The 26003-nt window shown below is 36.4% G+C and overlaps 1 protein-coding gene across 3 annotated transcripts in view; it reads left to right on the plus strand.

The window, feature by feature from the left end:
* CDKAL1 (CDK5 regulatory subunit associated protein 1 like 1) overlaps positions 1 to 26003 on the plus strand; it is a 651862-nt gene that overhangs the window by 286929 nt on the left and 338930 nt on the right. For all 3 annotated transcript variants that reach the window (XM_045847145.1, XM_045847147.1, XM_045847146.1), the window contains one exon: positions 25035 to 25138. In XM_045847145.1, coding sequence (XP_045703101.1) covers positions 25035 to 25138 — 104 coding nt within the window. The remainder of the gene's footprint in view (positions 1 to 25034; positions 25139 to 26003) is intronic.

The raw sequence follows: 26003 nt of genomic DNA on the forward strand, positions 1-26003 counted from the left end.
GGTACTTTTTGTTCTATTTTGCTAATTAAAAAAATAAAATACTGATTACAACCCACAATTTGGAAAACTGGGCTTTAAGGTGCTTCTGTGGTTGGCCAAGATAGATGGTTATTGTGGTAAGTTTTGAGATTGTCTCTAAGTGTACCCTCAAGTGGAATTAGGCATAGGATAGAATTACCAAAGTGGTTACATCCGCTGCTGCTGCTGCTGCTGCTGCTGCTACTGCTGCTGTTGCTTCTACTGCTCTTGCTAATCTTTTAGGTTCTTTGGTCTATAGTGTAGCTAAAAGTATGTGAATCCTCTTTCTCCTTTGTCAGGAGGGCTATGTTGTTCTAGCAATTGAACATGTAAGTAGATGCTTTGAAAATTCTAAAGACCCTGTATTAGTTATCTGTTGCTGTATAGTCGGTCTTGTATGTCCATAGGTTTTGCTACTGTGGAGTCAACCTCAGATTGATAATATTCAGGGGAGAAAGTTATATTGTTGCTGACATGTACTATGTAGTTAGACCTATGATGGCTGTATCTGTACTGAACATGTACAGACTTTTTTCTTGTCATTGTCCCTAAACAATACAACTATATACATAACACTTACATTTATTAAGTATTATAAGTAATCTAGAGGTGATTTAAAGTATATGGGACAAAATGAACTAACAAGAAAAATGGGGACAGACTCAAAGAGAGCAGGATGACAGCTGGTAGGGCGCAAAATGAGGGGATGGAGGGATTGAGCAAAAAGGAAAAAGGACTCATGGACATGGACAGCTGTTTGGCAGTTACTGGGGAGGGGGGATATAAGGGGACTAAATGGTAATGGAAAAAATACAATAAAGATTAAATTTTAAAAAGTGTATGGGAGAATATACTTTATTTGTATTTGCCATAAGTTATATGCAAACACAGTGCCATTTTGTAAAAGGGACTTGAGCATCTGTGCATTTTGGTGTCTGTGGGGTGTCTTGGAACCAATCCCCTACAGATACCGAGGGATGATTGTATAACACGTCACTGCAAACGTACCATTTAAAGTAACATGCATTATTATCTCACTGTGTTTGAAAGTCAGGAGTCTGGGCACAATTTAAAGTCCTCTGAAAGGCTGTCATTGAGGTGTCTGGAGGGCAGAGTTTCCATCTGAACGTTTGGGAATGACCTTCCTCTAAGCTCACATCGTTGTTGGGAGCATTGAGTCCTTGCAGGCTTTGGATCAAGGGCCTCACTTTGTAGCTGGCTGTTAGTCAGAGGCCACCCTCAGTTCCTTGCCATGTGTCTCTCTTCATAGGGACAGTGGCAGCAGGGCCCATCTTACAACGTGGCAAGGAGTTTTCTTGCAAGATAGGTGTTATATACAGGGGTGGGCAAAAGTAGGTTTATAGTTGTAAGTATGCACAACACAGAGTTTCTTCTTGCATTATTAATTAATTATAGTATCATTTTCCATGTGAACAACTGTAGAGGTGCTTTTGCCCACTTCTGTATATGTAATTATGCAAGTGATATCTTATACTTTTGCCATATTTGATTGATTAGAAGCAAGTTATAGATTCTACTGCACTTAAGGGGAAGAGGTTGTACAAGGCCATGAGTACCAGGAGGCAGAGGTTATGGGCCCACCTTACAGTCTGTTATCAAGGGGCACATACATACAAGCATAATGCATTTTTATTGGAGACATCCATCAAGAAGTGATATGGTTTGCTTATTTCTGTTTTAAAACCTCTTGGCTACTAAATTGGTCTGGTTTTTGATAATTGGTAAAACAAGAAGCAAGATGTTTTAAGCTCTTGTAGGAGATAGATTGTAATTAATTGGTAATTCTAGCTGAATTTATTGTTATATTTCTGCTGTTTCCTACCAGTTCTCCTAATGAGTAAGTGGAGTACAGAGAGGATGAATCAAACCTTGACGCCTTGATTGAACCTGAAGTTGTTGATTGTTTCTTCCCTTTTTAATTCCCTCTTCCTTAGCTTCCAAATAGGTCCTTTTTTGGTTCTCCTTGCTTTCTTTAACTTTGTTCCTTGCCATTCTCCTGTCCTGGATTATTTTCTTTTTTATTATTGTAGTTTAATCTTTTATCCTCCATATGTCTTTTTTATGCTTAGCAAGTCTGTATGATTTTGATAGTTCTGAACTTGATTTAGTAAGTCAAACGAGGTTCTAAGGAGGCCTCAGTGTTCTTCAGGGTTGTAAGTGAGAAGCTGAACAGATAGAACTGGAGCTATAAATCAGTGCTGCTCAGAACGACCTGTCCTGTTTGTTAAGGATTTGTTGCTGTCTAAGACATGATACCCACAGAAATAGAGAGTAGGTGCTTAGAAACTTTTGTCAGGTTTGTTTTGCTTGTATTTTTGATACTTTAGTAGTAAGTAATATTACATTGTGTCCCACCCAATGCTTTCATGACAGCTCTCACCAACTTCTAAAGAATGGCTGATTCTTCTTGGCAATATATGTGACATGAAAACATATTCCTTAGTGACAGGCTGTATTTACTGTAAATACTTTAAAAACTGTTGCTTACAAGTCTAATTATGAATTTTTAAATGGGCCCAGTTTACTGATACTCACCCAAATTGATTATTAGTTGTGACTTAATGAAAAGCATTGCCAAATTCTACATATGAGCTTACACAGACAGACCCCCTGGACCCCTACTGTCTATTTTTATGGTATTTCTTTGTTGGATTCATTATCTCCTCTCCATTCCATTTTTTGTATCATTTTTTGAAGGAGATTACTACAGTACATTGTATTAAATGTATGGGGGATTAACTACTTTATCTTTATTCGCAGGTAGGACCTGAATTTGGTCCCTGAAGAGGTGTTCTTGCTCCGTGTAATTATTTAAGGTCCTCTTCAAATAGAATTGACATTTAAATAGATGTAATAGCCCTGGCTGGTGTAGCTCAGTGGATTGAGCTCGGGCTGCAAACCAAAGTGTCACAGGTTTGATTCCCAGTCAGGGTACATGCCTGGGTTGCAGGCCATGATCCCCAGCAACCGCACATTGATATTTCTCTCTCTCTCTCTCTCTCTTTCTCCCTCCCTTCCCTCTCTACAAAAATAAATAAAATCTTAAAAAAAATAAATAGATGTAACAACCTCCCTTCTATCCATAGTGTCTGTCCTTTCAGATAGAAAATGAAGTTCGAGTATGAATTTCTGTAAATGGAAGCCACTTTTCCCTTCCAGCAGACTCAGCCCAGTCAGTCGGCCAGCTGGAGGGGAGAGGGGCTGGCCTCACTGAGCACATGCTAACACCGTGAAGAGGGAAACCTTCCAAACGCATACAGTTAGTGTGAAAAAGCTATTACTTTTTTTCTCTCCTAAACATAGTAGTTTGTTTCTGTAAGATATCTTATGCTCTTACTTACAAAGTTTCCTTTTTGTTTTTCTTTCTTGGTTCTTTTGTGAAACTTTCTATTTTCAGGTGTTTGGGGTTCTTTGAAGGAGAAGGAGTTATAAATGGAATTGTTTACTTTAGAGAAGGTCAGGTTTAAAAGTCATCAGTCGTCATGTGCCTATCTCTCTTTTTTATTTTTAAACAGCACATGAGTGTCTGACTCGCACGTGGTGTTTCTTGCTTGGCAGGCTGGTGCCAGACTCAGTGTCTTCTGTTTTTAAGAGATAAATGTCTGGTGGTTTTTTGTTTTGCTGTGAGACACATGTGAGTCAGACTGTCATGAACTGTGTCCTCCCGCCAGCCCCCTGATTGTTTTGGACAACTTGCCTGTACCTCAGCCTCTATAAGCTAATGTGTTAAAAATTTCAGCTGTGTGTTTCTAAAGGTTTGATTTGTATTCTGTCATTTTCATTACTGTATAGGTTGATATAATTATTTCTTAGTTGTGTAAACTACCAATCTTGTGGGCATTAATTTTGTTTTGATACTTGTGCATTGACTACAAATTCAGAGGAAGATTAATGAAAAACTGTAGCCTTCAATCTCTGTGACCTACTTTCTCGGTCATGGATAGTTCCAAAAATCTAGATTTCATTAATGTGTTTAAACCTGTGAATTACACTCTCAAGTGCAGTGGCTCCTAGATTTTTTTTTTTTTAAGTTTAGAAAACAATGTTAGGATCAAAAAGACCACTGAAAGATTTTCTATTACTGAAGGGCTTGTTAAGTGTTATCAGAATCATCCCTGTTTTCCCAATATGTTATGACCAGTAGTGGTATGTGTAATGGCCAAGGCATGGAAGTGGGAGCCGCACTGTCTGGGCTTATACGTTAGTTCCACCACTCAGCCGATTGTGTGATGTTTGTGTACTCACGTTACTTCACCATGCCTCATTTTCCTCTTTTTAAATTGGGGGATCATAGTAGTGTCTACCTCATAAGGTCATTTCAGGATTGACTTAATACATGTAAAGTCCTTCTGAAAACAGTGCCTGACTCTGCCCAGGAGGTGCATATAAGGCTTAGCTATCACTGGCCATCCTGGTGACTGTTTAGTTTGACAAATGGTTTGTTAACAACCACAACATTTTATTAATGATATGTTAAAATTATGTACTGGGATTTAAGTTTTTAAAGCTAACATTTTCAGCATAAACCACTTCTTATGTATAATTTTTAAGAAATGAACAATTGAAGCTTAACACTTTTCATGATCAAAAACTATGGCAAAGTAGTATTTTAATCATTAAAAACTAAAAATAGTTATCCATGAAATTATGAAAACCTAAGTAATGTGGTTTCTGCTTTTTTCACATTCTATGTTCTTTAAGCATTTGCTAATAAGTTCCTATTTGAAGATGTAAAGACAGTTGATTTTCAGCAAAGTAGTTATCAAGTTTATGTATTTTATATCTAGAACTTAAGATTTTAAGTTACCACTGAAGTTTTCTTGACTGTTGATACACTTCCACATTATTGTTTTAAATAGTCTTTTTTTTTTTAATTGGGAACATTTCCTTGAACATTTACTTAGAGTTATCAAAAGAAGTTTTTGTTTGTGGTTGGAAAAAATGTCTTTAACCTGCCAACAGAACTTAAAATTGCATAAGAAAATGGGTGTTGATGCTGAGAAATGGTGTGTAGGCAGCCACTCTCTTGTTCTGTCTGAAAACAGTGATGAAATACAAACAACAAATGTGGAATTGCTGTTGCTCTATTTTAGTGTGGGAAAGAGAGCTACAGAGTGGGAGAAAATTTCTGCTTTTTAAATAAACTTTTATTATATTTAGGCATGGAAATTTGTTGGCAGTAATTTTAGAGATCACAGAAAGCTAATTTCTATAAAATTACTGTCGTGCTTATTTCAGTATATTTGTGCTGAGATTTAGCAGAAGTTTATAGCTTGGGATTCACTGTTGAACTTTAGGTGATCTGTGAACTTTTGAAATTATCTGTAGAATTTTACTTTTATTTTGGAACTTTGAAGCTGCATTATTGTAACTACCCAATCTTTTTATTGTAGTAAAATATACATAACATAAAATGTATCATTTTAACATGTTAAGTGTACAGTTTAGTGGCATTAAGTGCATTCATACTTTTGCGCAAGCATCACCACTGTCCATCTCTAGAACTTTTTCATTTTCCCAACCTGAGCATCTGTATACATTAAACAGTAATTCCCCATTTCTGTCCTTCCACCTCCAGCCCCTGGCAACCACCTTTCTACATTCTGTGTTTATGAACTTGACTACTGTGGTACCTCATGTAGGTGGAGTATTACAATATTTGTTTATCCATGTTGTAGCATGTGTCAGAAATCCATTTTTACAGGCTGAATAACATTCCATGGTTATTCTATCTACCACATTCTATATATATATTCTCCCATCAAGGGACATTTGGGTTATTTTTCTTCTAGGCTATTTTAAATATAGTACAAAATACTGCTATAAAAATGATATATGAATATCTGTTTTACCCTCTGATTTCAGTCCTTTTGTGTATATAACCCAAAGTGGAATTATTGAATCATACTGTAATTTTATGTTTAATTTTTTTGAGGAACTAGCATACTGTTTTTCACAGTGGCTAAACAATTTGATACTTCCATTTTCTGTAGAATTTTGTGTTATGTGCATTTTTCTTGAGATTCAGTCATTAGATTTTAGTAGAGCTTCAAAGTAATTCAAACTCTATTCTGGTATTCAAAGCTTCAAACTCTATGCTAATATTTAGTTCTTAACAGAATCATCTTAATTCCTGCATACTTAATACAATAAATATTATATTACAGATACTAGTTATATTAGGCCTATTCACTTGTTTCCTCATTCTAACAAAACTTCCTTGAGTAGATGGAATGCAATGCACTGTTCTTCAACTTTAGAAGCATGGGTTAATGTGAAAAGAGGTAACCCCGGGATATTTAGAATCTTGTGTTCAGCAGTTGTGGGAACGAGTGCTAATTTTCAAGTTCACCAAAAGACTGAGGTAACAAAACACAAAAAGTGGCATCAAATATTTTATCTCAAGTCCTTCTATACTGAGAGTATGGAAGCAGGCTGGTATTAATTTTATTTCAGATGCATGGAAAGAAACCACAGGTCAACAAACAGTACTGTGTACCTTTAGGTCCTTGGATAAACTATTTTCAATGTGCATATGATAATGAATTGATTTATGTAAATAGATTTTAACAATGGGTTTCTTGTTTAAAATGGATTATTAATAAATGACATAATCATAATTGAAAGTTTTTCATCTAACTTTAGGATGATGACTAGCAAAGAAAAGTTAATTTATAGTAGAGGTATGATTCCCTTTTTACTTCTTCCAAACAAATAAAAGCAACCCAATGACAAAGGAAAGTCCAATAATATCTTTTGTCCTATAAATCTGTTGCAATCCAAAATGATTATATAAAGCTGAGCATGATAATTTGAGATTGTGTTTAAGAGTCTTTTTATTATACTTTATTTCCTAAGGCAGAGAATTTGTGCCATAAAATTTTTTTTTTAATAAATGAATTTTGGAATCATATTTTAGGACCAAACTGTAAAATCCAAAACAAACTAAAGAAATTACATGTAACATCTAACATAGTTAGGCTACAGTAAAGGGAGCTGTCTCCCCCAAGACAAGTGATGCCATTCCTCCAGCCCACCTCTTTTCTCCTCTCCCCCACTCTGCTTCCGCTCTCCACCTTCCACCTCATTTCTCCTTTTTTCCAGCTATGATCTGGTGTTGATGGGACTGGAGCATATTTCAGCATCAGCTTTGGGCAGGAGAAAATGTTGAGGACAACCAGTATAGAAGTAGTAAACTGTATTTTAGAAAATCTGGATTTTACTTCTTCAGGTTAATTAGCTGAATCCCTTGGTCCCCATTTCTTATTTGTAAAATGAGTTGATTGAAAAAGTAGAAGAATGTAAATTTTAAAAAGATTTAATTTTATTCATTTTTTAGACAGAGGGGAAGGGAGGGAGAAAGAGAGGGAAAGAAACATCAATGTGTGGTTGTCTCTTATGCACCCCATACTGGGGACCTGGCGTGCAACCCAGGCATGTGCCCTGACTGGGAATTGAACCAGCAATCTTTTGGTTTGCAGGCCAGCTCTCAGTTCACTGAGACACACCAGCAGGACAAGAATGTACTTTTTGAATTTCATTCTAATTTTGATTTTTTGTAGAAGTGGGGGAATATGATTCTAGATCCTTAATTAACAAAACCCAAAATTCTAACAAATCTAACAAATTCCCCAAATAATCTTTATAAGTTCTCTATAATATGTCCACCTTATAATTCTTACTTTGTTTGAAGTCAGGAACGATCCCCCTCTTATAAACCTCATATCTCCGAGTACAAGGTATTTCTCAAAATTGACAGCTAGAAATATTGCAAATGCAAAGAAAATTTTTCACATTAAGGAAGGTATAAAATTATTGTAGGAAACACAATTTGATTGATTTTTTGAAGCTCTTAATGGGTTTTGGTGCGTATATTGGTTAGTCAGATTAATGTATTTCAACTCTGTATCAGAGATAACCTATAGATAATGAAATGCAATGACGTGCATAACTCAGATTTAAGCAGTGCAGCTTAATCCAGTAGCTCTGTCTCCATTTTTCTGTGATTTCCTTGGCTATACCATCCTCTGGCTTTTAACCTGTATTTTATAATCCCTGAAAGAAAGAGGCTGTATTTTAAGAGTAAACCAATGCTTAACCAAATTTATCAGTACATTTCATTGATATGAATTTTATCTTTGTACATTTCTGAACTAATTCCAGTTTCCACGAGAATGCCATGTGCTGACTGGCTTAGGTCTTAGTCCCTGAACTAAGCATCTATTAGAAAAAGAAAAGGAATTTTCTTTTGATTAATCATTCCCCTACCCTAGAATTGGTGCTCCATTTAGTTTCACTTGATCTTTATGGATGACATGAGAGTAGATTCCTGAACAAAACCAGTATTCCTTCAGGAAGGGGAATGAGAATAAGTCCAGGGCAGGAATCTAAGAACATGCCCCATAGTTCCCTTTTCACCCCCAAACAGCTTTACACATGTTCTTAACTAAAATTTGCCCTTAAATGAACAACCTCACTACCCCACTACACCTCAAAAAGGGACATTTCAAAAATCTCACTTAGTTCCAGGGCCAGGATCTCTGGGTGATACATATGTAGTCCTCTTTCTCAGGCCTGGTGCAGCTCCTCATGCTCTTGCACACTGTGGCTAAAGAATAACCTACGTATGTCTAGTCATAACGCTGGAGCAAGAGCAGGGCGGATAATTGCAATACAAATTCTCATTTTTAAAGGAGGTTAATGGAAAACCACACACAGTGGCCACTCTTTCATAGTCCAGGAGTAGTGAGCTCCCCTGGTACTGGCAGGAAGTTAATTTCTTAGTGTATATGACAGCCGGCAATTTTTACTTCTGAGAATGTCTCCTTTTTCCTTGTCCTCTGTGGCATAGATGGCCATTGTTAAGGGCAGTCCATTTGGGAACTGCAACCTCTAGTAGTTCTTTTACAGTGAACGTGAAGTTGGGAGGGAGGGGTCTCAGGTGCCTCACAGTGGTGGTTCTGTGTGGTCTCAGGACTGGCAGCATTAGGATGACCTGGATAGCAAATTATTGGGTGTCGCCCCAGATCTATTGAATCTGAATAGGGGCTTCAACAATCAACACCTTACCAACACCTCCCAGAGTATCAGATACGCTCTCTAGTTTAAGAACTGTTGACTTAGACATTAAGCATGTTTTTGTGATTTGACAAATCAGCTTCTTTAAAAACTAAGTGGACTACTTATTGGTTCATGGTGAGTTCCATTTGCAGTAACCAGTCAGATGCTGCCTGGTCATCCTTTCAGAGCCTTTCAGAGCCTGAAGACTCTATCTATACCTTGGGACCTTATACCACTGCCCTATATGGGTCTTTGCTTGTTCTTTGCCTTTATGCTGCATATCAACTTCATTTCCACAATGATGTATATTGTCTTCTTTGTCAGGCAAGGGCCTGCCTATTAGCAGGAGGTACTTGGGAAAGGACAGCTGTGGGGGTTAGGGTTAGGTGTCTTCTGGGCTCCAGTCTCATCTCATGTGTAATCTCTGACTTCCTAGCCTCTGTTTTCACAAACCTTATCTTCCACAACTTGGCTTTTTGTTTGTTGGTCTGCTTTTGTTTTAACCCTTCTTGAGTCCACACGATTAGACTTTTACCTTTTGGGGGTTATAGAGTCAGAGAAAGTCTCTTGTATCAAAGATCTAACACCCCCCCCCCAGCAATCCCTCCTGCTTTCAGCCTGATCTTATCGTTATCCATTCTAGAAGAAATAGGCAACACATTTCATCATTCTTAATTTGGTACCATTTAAGTTTCTTTTACTAGAAGTTGCCATAGTAAATGCTTAGAGTAATCATGAAATTTGAAGCATTAGCTCATTAGTTAAGCATGCTGATGCTAAGCTCTCCCTGTTGGGGCCAGAAACTTGGGTCACTTACAGGGACAGGAAGCAAATAAGAAAAAGCAAGTTCCTTCTCTATTATCTGGGCTTTCTGTCTCCCTCTCTCAGCTCCTGGTGTCAAGGCCTCATGGAGAGCAGCTGGCAAAGTGTGGAATCCATGGGATAGTACTCCCAAGTAAAAAGCACTGAACTGATGATATACTGCACAACATGGATGAAAGAAGCCACACCAAAAAACTAATTTATAGTGAGAGAGCAGACACTGGGTGCTGTTGTGGGAGGTGAAGTAGTGACAGGAGGAAAGGTGACAGAGACATAAGAAGCCTTTGTGGTTGATGGATATGTTCATTATCTTGAGTGGAGTGATAGTTTCACAGATGTGTTCACGTGTCAACACTTATCAAAATGCACACTTTATTTATTTTTTGAGTTCAGTTTTATTTTTTTATTGTTGTTCAGGTATAGTTGTCTCCATCTTCCTGCCACCACTTCCCCCCACCCCACCCACCCCTTGCCACCTCCCTTGCAATTTCTCCCTTGCAATCACTACTCTCTTATCCTTGTCCATGAGTCCTTTATCCTTTTTGCTTGATTTTTATACACTGTCGCTGCCCCCTCCCCACTGTACCCCACTCCATAGCTGTCCTCCTGCTCTCTATGGGTCTGTCCCCATTTTCCTTGTTAAGTCAGTTTGTTCATTAGATTTCTCATATGAGTGAAATTGTATGGTAGTTGTCTTTCTCTGACTGACTTATTTTACTTAGCATAAATTTCTCCAGGTCCATCCATGATACTGCAAAGGGTAAAATTTTCTTCTTTTTTACAACTGAGTAGTATTCCATTGTGTAAATGTCCCATAGTTGTTTCATCCACTCATCTGTTGATGGACACTTGGGCTGCTTACATGCCTTAGTGATTGTAAATAATGCTGCAGTGAACATAGGGGTGCTTATGTTGTTTCGAATTAGTGTTTTGGGTTCCTTCAGATATATTCCCAGAATTGAGATCTCTGTTTTCAACATTTTTTTTTTAACAGAAAAAACAGAGCTTATACTATGGGCACCAAGAATATCTCACAAAGAGGCTATACATTTCAATATGAGGTGTGTGAGAGAGTGTTTTGCTCGTTTTAATTAAGTCAGCTTCCTCTTCCCTTTCTTTTTTCCTGAGTGTTGGAAAGCTACCCAGTGGGCTTCTGTTCTGGCCTTTTTTTCCTCCTATGTTGATGGAGAGAGAAAGTGAGAGTATATCTCCTATGGATAGGCCACACCTGCATATTTTGGTAGTGAATTGGTTGAGTAACTGTGTCATTAGTTTGGAGGTGTTCTCAAGATATGGCAGCGGGAAAAGAAGAGACTTAAAATAAACCAAATTGATGAAAGCGTTACAAAGGCTGTTTAATTTGGTTGACTACTGGCCAAGATGGAGGCATAGGTAGACACACTGTGCCTTCTTGCACAACCAAAAGAAGACAACAAAAATTTAGAAACAAAACAAACAAAAAAACAACCAGTACTGACAGAAAATTGAACTGTATGGAAGTCCGACAACCAAAAAATTAAAGTAGACACATTCATCCAGTCCGGTAGGAGGGGCGGAGTTGGGCAGCTGGGCAGCGAGGGGTTGTAGAAAAAAAAGTGGTGGCTCGTCGACCCCGGGCCCATGAAGCAGCAGTGGGCAGACCCAGCGAGGTGGCGGATTGTGGAGAGCTGTGGCTCACAAAACGGCTGGCGGACCAGGTAGTCCCATATTCGTGCACAGATAAACCAGGCAGAACTGGGGAGTGAGACAGACTACGCAACCCAGGGTCCCAGCGCAGGGAAATAAAGCCTTAAATCACCGATTGAAAACATCTGTGGGGATTGAGGTGCTGGGAGAGACTCCCAGCCTCACAGGAGAGTTTGTTGGAGAGACCCACAGGGTCACAGGATGTACACAAGCCCACCCACATGGGAATCAGCACCAGAAGGGCCCAGTTTGCTCAGGGGAAGCAGGGGAAGTGACTGAAATCTGGCAGAGAGCAGAGCAAGTGCCATTGTTCCCTCTCAGACCCCTGCCTTACATACTGCATCACAACCCAGCGAGTGGGTTGCCCCACCCTGGTGAACACCTAAGGCTCCACCCCTCCCCATGCAACAGGTGCACCAAGACAAAAAAAAAATGACCCAAATGAAAGAACAGATCAATGCTCCAGAAAAAATACAACTAAGCGACGAAGAGATAGCCAACCTATCAGATGCATAGTTCAAAGCACTGGTGATCAGGATGCTCACAAAATTGGTTGAATTTGGTCACAAATTAGATGAAAAAATGAAGGCTACACTAAGTGAAATGAAGGAAAATGCACAGGGAACCAAATAGTGGTGGGAAGAAAACTGGGACTCAAATCAATGGAGTGGACCAGAAGGAAGAAAGAAACAACCAAACAGAAAAGAATGAAGAAACAAGAATTGAAAAATATGAGGAGAGGCTTAGTAACCTTCGGGACATCTTTAAACGTTCCAACATTCGAATCATAAGGGTGCCAGAGGGGAAGAGGAAGAGCAACAAGTGGAAAACTTATTTGAACAAATAATAAAGGAGAACTTCCCCAATCTGGCAAAGGAAATAGACCTCCAGGAAGTCCAGGAAGCTCAGAGAGTCCCAAAGAAGTTGGACCCAAGGAGGAACACACCAAGGCACATCATAATTACATTGTCCAAGATTAAAATGAAGGAGAGAATCCTAGAAGCAGCAAGAGATAAGGAGACAGTCACCTACAAAGGAGTTCCCATCAGACTGTCAGCTGATTTTTCAAAAGAAACCTTGCAGGCAAAAAGGGGCTGGAAGGAAGTATTCCAAGTCATGAAAGGCAAGGACCTACATTCAAGATTACTCTATCCAGCAAAGCTTTCATTTAGAATGGAAGGGCAGGTAAAGTGATTCTCAGATAAGGTCAAGATAAACGAGTTCATCATCACCAAGCCCTTATTATATGAAATGTTAAAGGGACTTACCTAAGAAAAGGAAGATAAAAAACATGTATAGTAAAATGACAGCAAACTCACAATTATTAACAACCACACCTAAAACAAAAACCAAAAGAAACTAAGCAAACCACTAGAACAGGAACAGAACCACAGAAATGGAGATCACATGGAGGGTTATCAACAGGGGAGTCTGAGGGGGAGAGAGGGGGAAAAGGTACAGAGAATAAGTAGCATAGATGGGAGGTAGAAAATAGACAGGGGGAGGGCAAGAATAGTATGGGAAATGTAGAAGCTGAAGAACTTTTGAGTATGACACATGGACATGAACTAAAGAGAGGGAATGTGGGTGGGAGAGGGTGTACAGGGTGGAGGGGAGTAAAGGGGGAAAATGGGACAACTGTAATAGCATAATCAATAAAATGTATTTATAAAAACAAAGGCTGTTTAATTTGCTGAATTTCAGCTATTATATTCTACAAATGTAATAAATGTACTTATTATAAAAACATTTCCTCTTAATAAGGCAGCAGCCACTAAGTTTATTGTATCTAGAAACTCAGCTTAAACTGCAGATGTTCTTTGGCAAGTTGAATGGCACTTCAGTTGAAGGAAAGATTGTCTTGTTCTTTGAGTAGATTTTTCATTGGAGTATGAATCTGATGAATAGTGACTCTGGGGAAGTCTACAGCTGTTTCAAGTTAACTTTTTTTTTGTAGGTAACAAGTGAGGGAAAAAAAGATTATTTTCTCAGTAATTAAATATACCCATATTTTGCCATGTATAATGTGTACTTTTTTGCCCAAATTTTTGAGGGAAACATAAGGATGCACATTATAATGCTTGGGTATAATGAGTACATACCATGGGTATAATAATGGGCATAACAATCCCATGTGTAATGTATGCAAAAATGTGGGTGTGCATTAGACACGGGAGCACATTACACATGGCAAAATATGGTAGTTTGTGAATTTACCATGTGTTATGTATGTTTTAGTTACTTTTAATGGTCTATTTCTTTTATAATGGTGAAATTGGATGACCTGTGATATGGTGTTTGATCATGGATATCAGATCAATGGAATCATGTACTAATCTAGAATATGTTGATTTTATATATTGAAATAGTTTGACATAGGGCTTCTTGGTGTCAAATCCCAACCCCATCACTCGTTACCAGCCTTGAATAAGTTATTTCGTCTCATTGTGTTTTAGTTTCTTTATCTGTGAAAAGGGACAATAAAAATATGGAATTTATGAGACTGCTGCAAGAATTAAGAGTGATTTAATATATGAACAGTGCTTAGAATAGTGCCTTGCACGCTGTAAGCACTGTATAACTATTAGCTTACCATTTATTACTGTGACAGCAAGAGTGTTTTATTTTAAGGATCTGGACTTGGAAAGATGATATCTTCATACATTATTTACAGTTTGACCATTTTAAAAATAAAACATGTATTTGATTGGAAATGGAGTTATTGGGGAAAACATTGTGAGCCTTTTAACACATACTAGCAGATAGTAATTATTACTGTCATTGGCAATATACAAGAGTCCTAGAAATGGAATTCTTAACCGAAATTGGAATAATTTTATATTGATGAATCTTAAAATTAAACAATTTTCTCTACTTAATCTAGAAAAAAAGTCAAATAAGACAGGAGACATTTGGAAATAGAAGAATTTTTCAGAGGATCTGTGTAAAGCTATAAAATAATATTTAAGTGTGGGAAAAGAGTCTACCCTGGTAAATGCTAATAAGTAGTGTTTCCTATTGTTTGTTTTGCACTGTTCGGGAGCTGTGGGCACTCAGGTATTTGGCTTGATATTATTTGAAAATTTGATAAACTTTTTCCCTGCATTACACCAGTTGATTCTTTTAAGCAAAAGAACTTTGCATACCTTGGTGTATGCCTGTGGTCTAGTCCTCACCGGGAGCCAGAGGTTTCTTACAGTTCACTTTTGCCTCCATCAAAAGGCAGTTCCTTCAGGCTTACATTCTGTAGATTTCACCACCTCTTGGGAAGGACGTTCTCAACTGGTGTATTGCTCATCTCTAAAACATAATGTTTTAGTGTTCCTGTTTGAGTTCTTAAGCTTACATGTTTTTTCCATCCGTGATCAGTTTTTACTCTTTCCATCCTAATGTTTCTGAAAACAGTGTGGTTCTTTATGAAAGACTGAATTCTGTATTTTAATGGGGGTTAGTAGATTTTATCACTACCCCCTCCCACCTTGTCCCAATAAAGAGCTCTTACTGAATCAGTAGGGATTCCTACAAGCAATCAAGTAAATAAGGTGTAAAGTGCATGAAGGAAAAGATACTAAACTCTCGTGCACCTGAGACCTGAGTGGGAAATCTCTTCTGTGACGGAGGTTTGGGTGGTCAGGTTGATAGGCAGTGACTGTGCATTAAGGACATGTTAGCTCCCTCATTTTCTCTCATAAATGGTATTTTATCTCCTGGCCCTGTTTTAGGTAGTGGTCTTCTCAAGATAAAGACAAGATTGAATTTTATTTAGATTATTAGAATCTTAATTAGAATTATAGCTCTCAAATCTGGAGAATTTGCTGAAATGAAAATGATGGGTGATAGCATAAATGCTTAGGCAACACTTTTCCGTTTCATTTGAAAACACTCCTCTCTTGATTATGTAATTACACTATTATTCAACCCAAACAATTTATTTTTCCACACAGGTTAAAAAATTATCTGAATTTTGCTTTCTAGTTTCAACATAATTGAAATGTAAGATTTTTTTTTTCTTTTCCCAGGATGTTTTGACCAGTGTTAAAACAATACTTTTTATCCCAGGCGCCAAAGTACGGTACCTGTTACATGTTATAGAATTAGCTGTGGCCAGTGTTTCCTGTGAGATTTTACCCCAGGAGACGTCAGCCTCCAAAACCACCGAGGAAGCAAAACAATAGTTCTCCTCATTAAGACTCCTTGACTTCGAAACTATAGTCAGATTTTTTTTTTTTGATAGGTATATTTAGCCTGTGGTCAGTCAAACCTTTAGGAGATTAACCCTTAGTAAGTCTTTCTTTAGTTTAATAGGAGGTAAGTGTTAACTGTTAAGGCATAGAAAGCAAATAAATGTTTAATCTTACCATTATGTAAATTTGGCTTGAATTCAGGCATATAATAATAGTACCACTTTTTTACAAATATATTTGCTTTGGTTATGGTCTTACAGATCCTTTACCTTACAGGTTTGGTAAAGTTGGTGCGTCAGTCAGTGTCTGCACCTAAAGTGAACTCAAACACACAAACGAAAAAGCAAACTCCCCAAGATGGAGAGAACTTTTAGGAGTAGAAGTCGGGGGAGTGTGTGTGTGTGTGTGTGTGTGTGTGTGTGTACTTGTACAGATACAAGGACATCTATATTGGTTATATTATATTTGAAAGGGTATCTGTTACTGCATTTTAAGCTTTACAGTATACTGGGAATGTGTCTTATATGGCAGAATTATGTTTTAAAAGGGTAAATCATGGGTATTTATATACATGTAATTATACAGTAGGAGATATCGTTGCCTTCAGAGTCCCTGTTGCTTTTTTAGCTTTGATATTTATAAGATAATTCAAATCTGTAGCACAAAGTCATCTCATATGGGATCTCCAAGTCTAATGGCCAATCAAGTATTTTTATTTCACCAGCAGCTATTATTTGGTGATTGTATGCAGCTGCTGTCTTTGAAAGGTATAAATACTAGGTTAGCCTTAATTTTTTGTACCACTGTCATTGTTTTATAAAACTAAACATAACAGTGTCAGTAGAATAGAAAAACATTTTTAGAAAAGTATGTACTTTATGGCTGACAAAGTTTCACCATCATCGTTCACCATGCTATTTTGGTAAACACATTCCGAAACAGTTGTTGCTATTATGGGTTTGGGACTTTGTCTCCCAGGGAGTGAACTATTAGCTACAAATATTGTGGAACACTCTGAATATCTAACTGGAATTATTATTGTTACTTATTAATTATATTTCTTCCGTGTCTGTATAAATTGGTATGTTACCTGATTTAAGCTAACACTTAATCAGAGCTATTTTCTTTCTACTTTTACCTGTACATCTTCAATTCTGAAGATTATGGAAATGTAAGGAAACTTGGGTGGATATTATAGAATCATCTGCATCAGTAATTTCTATAAAATGTGATGGATTTTTGCTGGTCTCTGGTGAAATGATAAATATAAGGAAAATATAGTGAGTTTTTCCTGAAGCTACATGCATGCTCCTTCATCATGGCACTTCTGTTTTAGCGTTAAAATAACACCAAAATAAGCTCTTCTTGTCATTTTAGTAAAACATTGACACTACCAGTTTTTAAAATAAAAAGTTGGCACCCTGTTTAGTGGTTGTTGTTAAGTATGGGCATTTTAAATTTATGGCTCCGTGACATCACAGAGTTTGAGAACTACTGGTAGAAAATGTACGGTTATTTGACAGTGGGTGTTCTTGATGGATTCTGTGGCCCTTTTATTTCTCTTGTGTGGTGGTCTGTTTGGCATGCTGCACACCCTGGATTGTGTTTATATCCTGTGTAGGGTCCCTGGCCTTACAGTGTTATGTTTCCTAGCTTTAGTTTTCTGTTCCCAGCTGCATGACCTTGAAGACAAGGGTACATACAGATCCTTTTGCCTGGCAAATCCATATCATCGCCCTGTGCCTTCTCCATTCGTGGCTTCTCTTTCCCTGCCTTGTATCTGATCAGATTTTTTTTCCAGGAAGATACAGTTATACTTGCCAGCCCAGCTTTCTGCTTATAACTGGTCTTAGCTCTGTAACCAAGTATTGGCTTGTCTGGTTTGGCCATTATGAAATCACCAATAGCTTTGAGTATTTATTGATACTCTAATAGTATAAAAAGCACTGTTAGATGCTATAGCAGATAGTAAGATACATGCCTATTCTTTAAGTAAATTGTAATCTACTAAGAATATTAAACTCCCAAATAATTACATATTGTTTTTCCCACTTTTTAAAATTTTGATGAAACACACATAGCAAAAGTTACCATCTTAATTATTTGTTAAATATACAGTTCAGCGGTATTAAATACAGTACATTACCATTGTTGTGCAACCATCACCAACATCCATCCCCACATGTCTTTTCATTGTGTAAAACAGAACCTCTGTACCCATTAAACAGTAACTTCCCATTCTCCCCTCCCCCAAGCCCCAGGCAGCCGCCATTCTTTCTGTCCCTGAATTGGACTACTCTAAGTACCTCACAGAGGTTTTGTGGAATCAGTTTTTGCCTTATTGTGACTGGCGTATTTCACTTAGTGTAATGCCCACAAAGTTTCATCATTTTGTAGCATGTTGCAGAATTTTCTTCATTTTAAAGGGTGAATGACATTGTATTGATTTTGCTTATCCATTTATTTGTCAATAGACACAGGTTGATTCCACATTTTACCTTTGTTCTCTATTGCTCCTATTTCTTGACTATGACTATACAAATATCTCTTCGAGACCCTCTTTTCAATTCTTTTGGTTATATACCCAGAAGGACAATTGCAGGATTATATGGTAATTGTACTTATAATTTTTGAGTAAGTACCATACCATTGTGTACAACCACTATACCATTTTATATTTTCACCAGCAGTGCACAAGAATTCCAGTTTCTCCACATATTTGCCATTTTCTCTTTTTTGTTAATGTTTTCAGCAACTTGCTGTTTTCTTTTTGTTTTGTTTTACTTTTTTTGATAGTTGCTATCCTAATATGTATGAGGTAGTATCTGATTGTATATTTCCTTAACTATTAGTGCTGTTGAGTATGTTTTCGTATGCTCATTGACTATTCATAGATCTTCTGTGGAATAATGTGTATTCAAGTCTTGTGCCCATTTTTGAGTCTGGTTGGTTGGTTGTTTCTTATCAGTGAGTTTTAGAGTCTTATGTGTGTTCTTGATATTATCTGTTAAGGGTAACAGATATATATGATTTGCAAATATTATCTATCATTCTGTGGGTTGCCTTTTTACTCTGTTTGATAGTGTCTTGCCATGTAAAAAACTTAAAGTTTTTCCTGAAGTTCAGTTTATCTGTTTTTTCTATTTGTTTCCTGTGCCATTATGGTATTATATCCAAGAAATTATTGCCAAGCCCAATGTCATGAAAATTTTGTCCTATGTTTTCTTCTAAGAACTTTATTGTTTTAGGTCTTACATATAGATTCTTGATCCATTTTCTGTTAATACTTGTATAGGGTGTTAGATAAGGATCAAATTCTATTCTTCTGAATGTGAATATACTGTTTTTCAAGCCCCCTTAGTTGGAAAAGCTGTCCTTATCTCATTGAATGAACTCAACACCCTTGTCAAAAGTCATTTGCCCATGTGTGACAGGGTTTATTTTGGGACTCGCCATTTTATTCCATTGATTTGTATCTCTGTTTAGGCCATTATGACATGTTTTGATTAATAGAGCTTTGTAGAAAGTTTTGAAGCCAGGAAATGTGAGTCCTTCAGTATTTTCCCCCCAATATTGTTTTGCCTAATTGAGGTCCCTTCAGATTTCATATGAATTTTAGAATAGGCTCTTCTATTTCTGCAAGAAACATCATTGGAATTTTGATAGGGATTGCACTGAATCTGTAGATTACTTTGGGAAATATTGACATTTTAATGATATTAAGTCTTTCAGTCACTGAATATGGGGTGTGTTTCCATTTACTTAATGTTTTTGTCAGTTTCTTTCAGGAATGTTTTGTAGTTTTTGTTGTATGTCTTTCACCTATTTGAATAAATTAATTTCAAAGTATTGTATTCTTTTTAATGCTCTTATAAATGGAATTGTTTTTGTAATTTCTTTTTCAGGTTTTTCATTGTTCATGAATAGAAATGTAACAGTTTTTTGTGTGTGTTTACTCTGTATCTTGCTACTTTGCGGAACTTATTTATTAGTTCTAATAGTTTTTTTGGTAAATTTATGGATTTTCTACATATAAGATCATATCATCTGCAAATAGAGATAGTTTTACTTCTTTTTAGTTTAAATGCATTTTATTTATTTTACTTGGCTCATGATTCAGGCTAGAGCATTCCAGTACTATGCTAAATAGAAGTGGTGACAGTGGGCATCTTTGCCTTGTTTCTGATTTTATAGGAAAAGCTTTCAGCCATTTATCCTTGAGTATGAGATTCACAGTGGGTTTTTACATACGGCTTTTATTAAGTTGAGCAAGTTTCTTTCTATTTCTTATTTGACTGTTGTTATACAGAAAGGCTGTTGGATTTTGTCAAATGCTTTTTTGGCATTAGTTGATATGATTATGTGTTGTTTTGCTTCATTCTGTTGATATGGCATATTATATTCATTGATTTTTATATTTCAAACCATCCTTGCATTCCAAGAGTACATCTCCCTCCATCATGGTGTATAATTCTTTTAATATGCTGCTGGATTCTGTTTGCTTGTATTTTGTTGAAGATTTCTGCATGAGTGGTCTGTACTTTTCTATTTTTGCAATGTCTTTATCTGACTTTAGTATTAAGTTAATTCTGCCTTCATAGATTGAGTTAGGAAGTGTGTCCTCCTCTTCAGTGTTTTATAAAGGTTTGCAAATTTTTAGTATTTAGATTTTTTTTAAAATATATGCTTGGTAGAATTTACCAGTACAGTAACCAAGCTTTTTTCTGATATAAAAATATATCAGTTCTGGTGAATTTTTAAGTCTCACTATGATTTTTGAATTTTGTACTTGTGATATCTAAAGATGCTCTTTAAAAAAAAAGCTGAATATATTAAAACTTTAGTTTTCACTTGTTTCACATGGTTCAGTTATAAAGGTTACATGTATTATGCATTTGAACCCTTTGAAATATTATAATTTGTGACACTTTGTGATTTCATTTGTTTAGTTCCTGTAATTTAAAAATATGCTGCCACAGATGCTTTTTAAGATTTCAGAGTTAAACTGCTAAATTGAGTGCCTAATGTGCCTCTGCTTTTGAGGTTTTTAGTTGTTTCTTGGCCTATGGCCATGGAACAACCACTGCAAAGATTAGTGTGGTGAACTAGCTTTATTCTTCTATGATAGTAGTCCAGGTCTGCCCAGGATTTTCTGTCTTTCTTGCAGTTCAACAGCTATTCTCTTTTTGGTTTTGGCTTTCAATAGTCTACCTTCAAAGGTCTTTTGTTTTCTGACAGTTAAAGAAACTGGCTTGGTGTTACTCTTAGACAATTATGTAATTGTTTACAGATAAGTGAAATTCTCTATGATGGTTTCTATGATGATTCCCTTTATTTCACTGAAGGCTTGTCATGCTGAAGTGATTGGTCGTAATTTTTTAATGATTGAGAAGATTGTTTTTAAACCAAATAGCATTGAAAAACTTATTTTTTTCTGATTTTGTAGTGCATATAATTGTGGATTATGACAAATCTCTTCCCTTTTTAAATATAAGATAGCGGATTTAATGCTTAGTTATGTTATAACATGCTTAAAGAAATACACTACAGAAATTTTCACTTTATTGAAGTAATAAAGTATTTTGATAACTGCAAATAAGGATGAAACCATCTCATATAATAATGAGTTTAGAACTTCAAAACATATCACATCAACAACCCTAATTAACCCCAAGAGAGCAGTTTAGTGAAGAATATTTTGAATTCTTAATGTAATATTTATACTTACTGGCTTATTTTCATTATTATAAATGTTTCCAAGTATCACTTTGTTTTATTTAAACTTTTAGGGACATTTTTATGAGTGATTTTCCATGGGGGAATATCTTTCCACTTTCATTAAGTGAGCCAGTAGGAAAATTTGATTTGTTTATCACAGTTGATTTAAACCAACCTATCAGTAACACATCTGTTTCATAGAGTTAGGTACACCTGGAACATGGTAATGTGTAATTATTTTCTTGCAGACTTGTTTAGAACAGTCATATTAAACAACTCTCAGCCAGTATTTAATGATCACTTGTTAGGTGCAGACTCTACTCTAAATACTTTACATGTGTTAATTCATTCATGTTAAAAAATGTTTAAAATACGTGCTTTGCTTCCGTTCTCCTTCTGTTTTCCTTTCCATTCTCCAGGATGGTGTCCCTTAAGACAGTTACTTTTAAGAAATAGCCCAAGTGAGAAATACTAGTAATTTCTATTAAGATTGTCCACTTAACTTATGGAGCTCTCCATTGGTAATAGGAGAAAAAAGAGGAAGGATTCAGGAGACCTAAGTAGTATGAGGAGATAGAGCAGATTCCCCAAGTGGGTGCTGACTTACCTTGAGTGAATGCTCATCATGTTAGGGAATCACAGGTGAATGAATGGTGTGGCCTGCTTCATTGAGCAGATCATGGAGCCATTTCAGGTGAGGAGAAGGTCGGAGAGAACAACCTGCTCTGAGAACCTGAACAACAGAATTTTAAAGACATGGGAAGCTGAACAAGGTGATACAATATGCCAAACAGCCAGCAAGACGATGAAAAACAGAACTTGTAAACAGCAAAGGTGGAATAACGGGCTGGGGCTAGTGGCTGGACAAGAAGCCTAGTCTTATATTTCCAAAGAATAAAAGAGAGAAATACGTGTTTTAAACAAATAGCTTCATACACAGGATGATGAGTATTGGCCATATCTTTGAATATGTATGCTAGGTTACTTTATATTTCATGTCAGACAATAGCTTATATTATGTCTTATCTACATTTGTAGGTAGCTCGGACGTCTGATACACATTTATTCTCGGGAGGCAACTTGCTATGAAAACAGTATGGAATTTGAAATTTCATAGGTCCAGCTTTGAATTGAGATTTGAGTTATATTAGGTCTGTATGAAATAAATCCAGCCATTGTTAATAGAACGAGAATGGTTTGCCAAACTTCAATGTAATCTGGCAACCAAGGACAGTGGACTGGAATGTGCATGCTTGAGCAATAGCAATTTCATTGTACTAGTCAGTGGGGTTGGTAGACACCATTGAGTGAGCAAGTGTACCATGTGGCTGTCTTATTCAAAATAACTGAGAAAGTAGAGCAACGAATCTGCATCAAATTTTGTGTTAAGCTTGAACATTCCTTTGCTGAAGCTATTCAGATGATTCATAAGGCTGCAGCTATGGGCAACTGATGATTGGCAGCTTCATCCTGACAATTTGTCCACTCATGCATCACGTCTTATGCAGAGTTATTTTGTGAAACATCAAATCACCCAGGTGGCTCAGCCCCACTACAGCCCATATTTGGCACCCTGCAACTTCCGGCTTTTCCCAAAACTGAATCACTTTTGAAAGGAAATTGATGTCAGACCATTGATGAGATTCAGGAAAATATGACAAGGCAGCTGATGATAATTGGGATAATTGTTTGAGGTACCAAGGTGCCTAGTTTGAAGGGGACTGTAGTGTCATTATCCTACACACAGTGTTTCTTGTATCTTGTATCTTCTTCAATAAATGTCTTTGTTTTTCATATTACACAGCTGGATACCTCCTAGATAGAACTCATAGGCCTTGAGCAAGCTACTTTATTTGACTAACCCCCCCATCCCTAGTTTTACAGAGAGATACTTGACATCTAACATTGCCTAAGTTTAAGGTGTACAAAGTAATGATCTGAGATAGGTGTATATTGTACAGTATTTACCACAATAAGTTTTGTTAACATCTACAGCATTTTTCCCTTATCATAAGAACTTTCGAAATGTATTCTCTTAGTGTCTTTGAAATATAATAAGGTATTGATAGCCATAGTTACCATGCTATACATCACATTCCCCAGGACTTATTTGTCTAGTAAGTGGGACTTTGTACCTTTAGACATCCTTCACCCATTTCCCCACAAACCCCCCACAAATCCCATCCTCTGGCAGCCACTAATCTGTTCCCTATTTCCATTTTTCTATGAGTTCTGTTTCTCTCTCCCTCTGTGCATCCATGTTGTCGCAAATGGCAGGATTTCCTTTGTTTTATGGTTGAATAATATTCCACTGTGTATATGCATATACCACTTTATTTTTTTATATATTCATCCACCCATGGACACTGGGTTGTTTTCATATCTTGGCTATTGTAAAATAATGCTGCAATGAGCATATATTCTTTTGAGTTAGTGTTTCAGAACTAAAATGTTTGTTTTACTCTTGTCATTTAAAAGTATCATTTAAATATGTTCTCTGATTATAAAGTAAAAGAAACACTTAAAATAAAAGAGACCTATGCTAAAAAGATAAGCCTCAGCAATATTGGGATGCAAACAAAAAGATCTCTTCAGGGATTCAGTGGCTCTTGGATAGTAAATTTAACTAATTAAAAATAAATTGAAAAATTAAAAAACAGAATTATTTCCCAGTAGTCTTTAGACTTGATAAATAATGTCTATAATGAATAACAAGGTTTTAAAAGATCAGGCTTTAAAATTTCAGTGTGAGAAAAATTGAACATTGGACATATTTATATATTATTCTTGATTTCAAACAGTGAAAAATATCCGAAAATTTCTAAGGTTGTATTTTTTATGAAAATGCTGTGTCAACTATTTATTATCATGTCAGTTGAAAGTTAAATGAATATGCCTTTCATTTCCAAATAATGTGGCATGTGTAGGAGATACTAAAATTTCAGTTTTATGATAGCGAAAGAAGTGTCAGTGATTTAAAAATAATGTGAACCATAAATTTCTTTTGATTAATCATTGTAAGACTTTTCCTGGCTGGCATAGCTCAGTGGATTGAACGCGGGCTGGGAACCAAAGTGTCCCAGGTTCGATTCCCAGCCAGGGTACATGCCTGGGTTGCAGGCCATAACCCTCACCAACCGCACATTGATGTTTCTCTCTCTCTCTCTCTCTCTCTCTCTCTCTCTCTCTATCTCACTCCCTTCCCTCTCTAAAAATAAATAAATAAAATCTTTAAAAAAAAATCATTGTAAGACTTTATAAACTTATTTGACATGGATATATGTATTTGAAGGTAATGTTACATAATTGGTACTATCATTCTTGAATGGTCGAAACATAAATAATTGCAAATTTATGTGCCTGTTAGAAATAAAATGAATATGAAGTATTGTAAATATTTGTTTTTTATATCTCTTGTATAAACTACAAATGTTACTAAATTAGCACTTTTGCTTTTGTTTTTTTTCATGTAAGTGTGCACTGTCTCTAAAATTTGAGCCTTATTTATTGCTGTCATTTGAACAGGTGTCTCAATGCTTGTACCTATTGCAAAACTAAACACGCTAGAGGGAATTTGGCCAGTTATCCAATTGATGAACTAGTAGATAGAGCCAAACAGTCATTTCAAGGTAAGTGCGTCTGGAGTTATATACAATTTTAATCTTCCTAGTAAATTATAGTAGTCTTCTAATATAGTCTAATTTACATGCATATTTCTTTAGCTTTCTGAAGGTTTATCAATATTTCAGCTTATCTGATAGAGTCAGTTAATCAGGTTATAATGTTCACATTATTGTTCTTTAACCACTCCTCCACTTTTTTATCACTCTAAGGTAAGTGCCATTATTTGAATTTTATCACCTCTCTTTAGAGTCTATGAAAAGACAAAAAATAAAAATGAAATCTATGACCTTTTAATGTGTGTTAAGACTTTTGTGGACTGAATGGTATACTTTTTAAGATTTCTACTTTCCTTCAGTCATTTCTGGACCATTGGAAAACAGAGCTAATAACAGTTCCCCAGAGTCTTGGAAGGAGAAGGTAGAGTTTACTGTCATCCAGTAAAAATGGCCTTCCTTATCCATAGGACTATTGGGCTAGCAAAGAGTGGTCCTGGAAGAGAGCCCAGAAGAGAATGATTCTTTATGTGACTGGCCAGCTACTTCTGAATCATCACTTGCTGGAAAATGTGACTGTCTAGCTGTTTCTCAGCACATAGCAAGATTTATCTTTTACATGAGTCACAGTTGTGTTGGTTGACACATAATTGCTTAAGCCATAAACTTCCTTTTTTGTCTTTGTGTATAATATATGTACATAATATTGGTGTGCTTTTACACCCAAACAACAGGAGATAATCTATTATCTCATAATCTTGTGGGTTAATAGTCATTGGCGGTGCACTCATCCTTTCAGCGAGTAACTTGGAGTGCTACTTTCAGTACTTCACACCCTGAATCTCAGCAAGTATGAGATCCAAGCACATTTCTTTAT

Source organism: Phyllostomus hastatus, unplaced genomic scaffold (assembly GCF_019186645.2).
Source record: "Phyllostomus hastatus isolate PE091 unplaced genomic scaffold, TTU_PhHast_1.1 phas_contig_524, whole genome shotgun sequence".
NCBI classification, from domain to species: domain Eukaryota; kingdom Metazoa; phylum Chordata; class Mammalia; order Chiroptera; family Phyllostomidae; genus Phyllostomus; species Phyllostomus hastatus.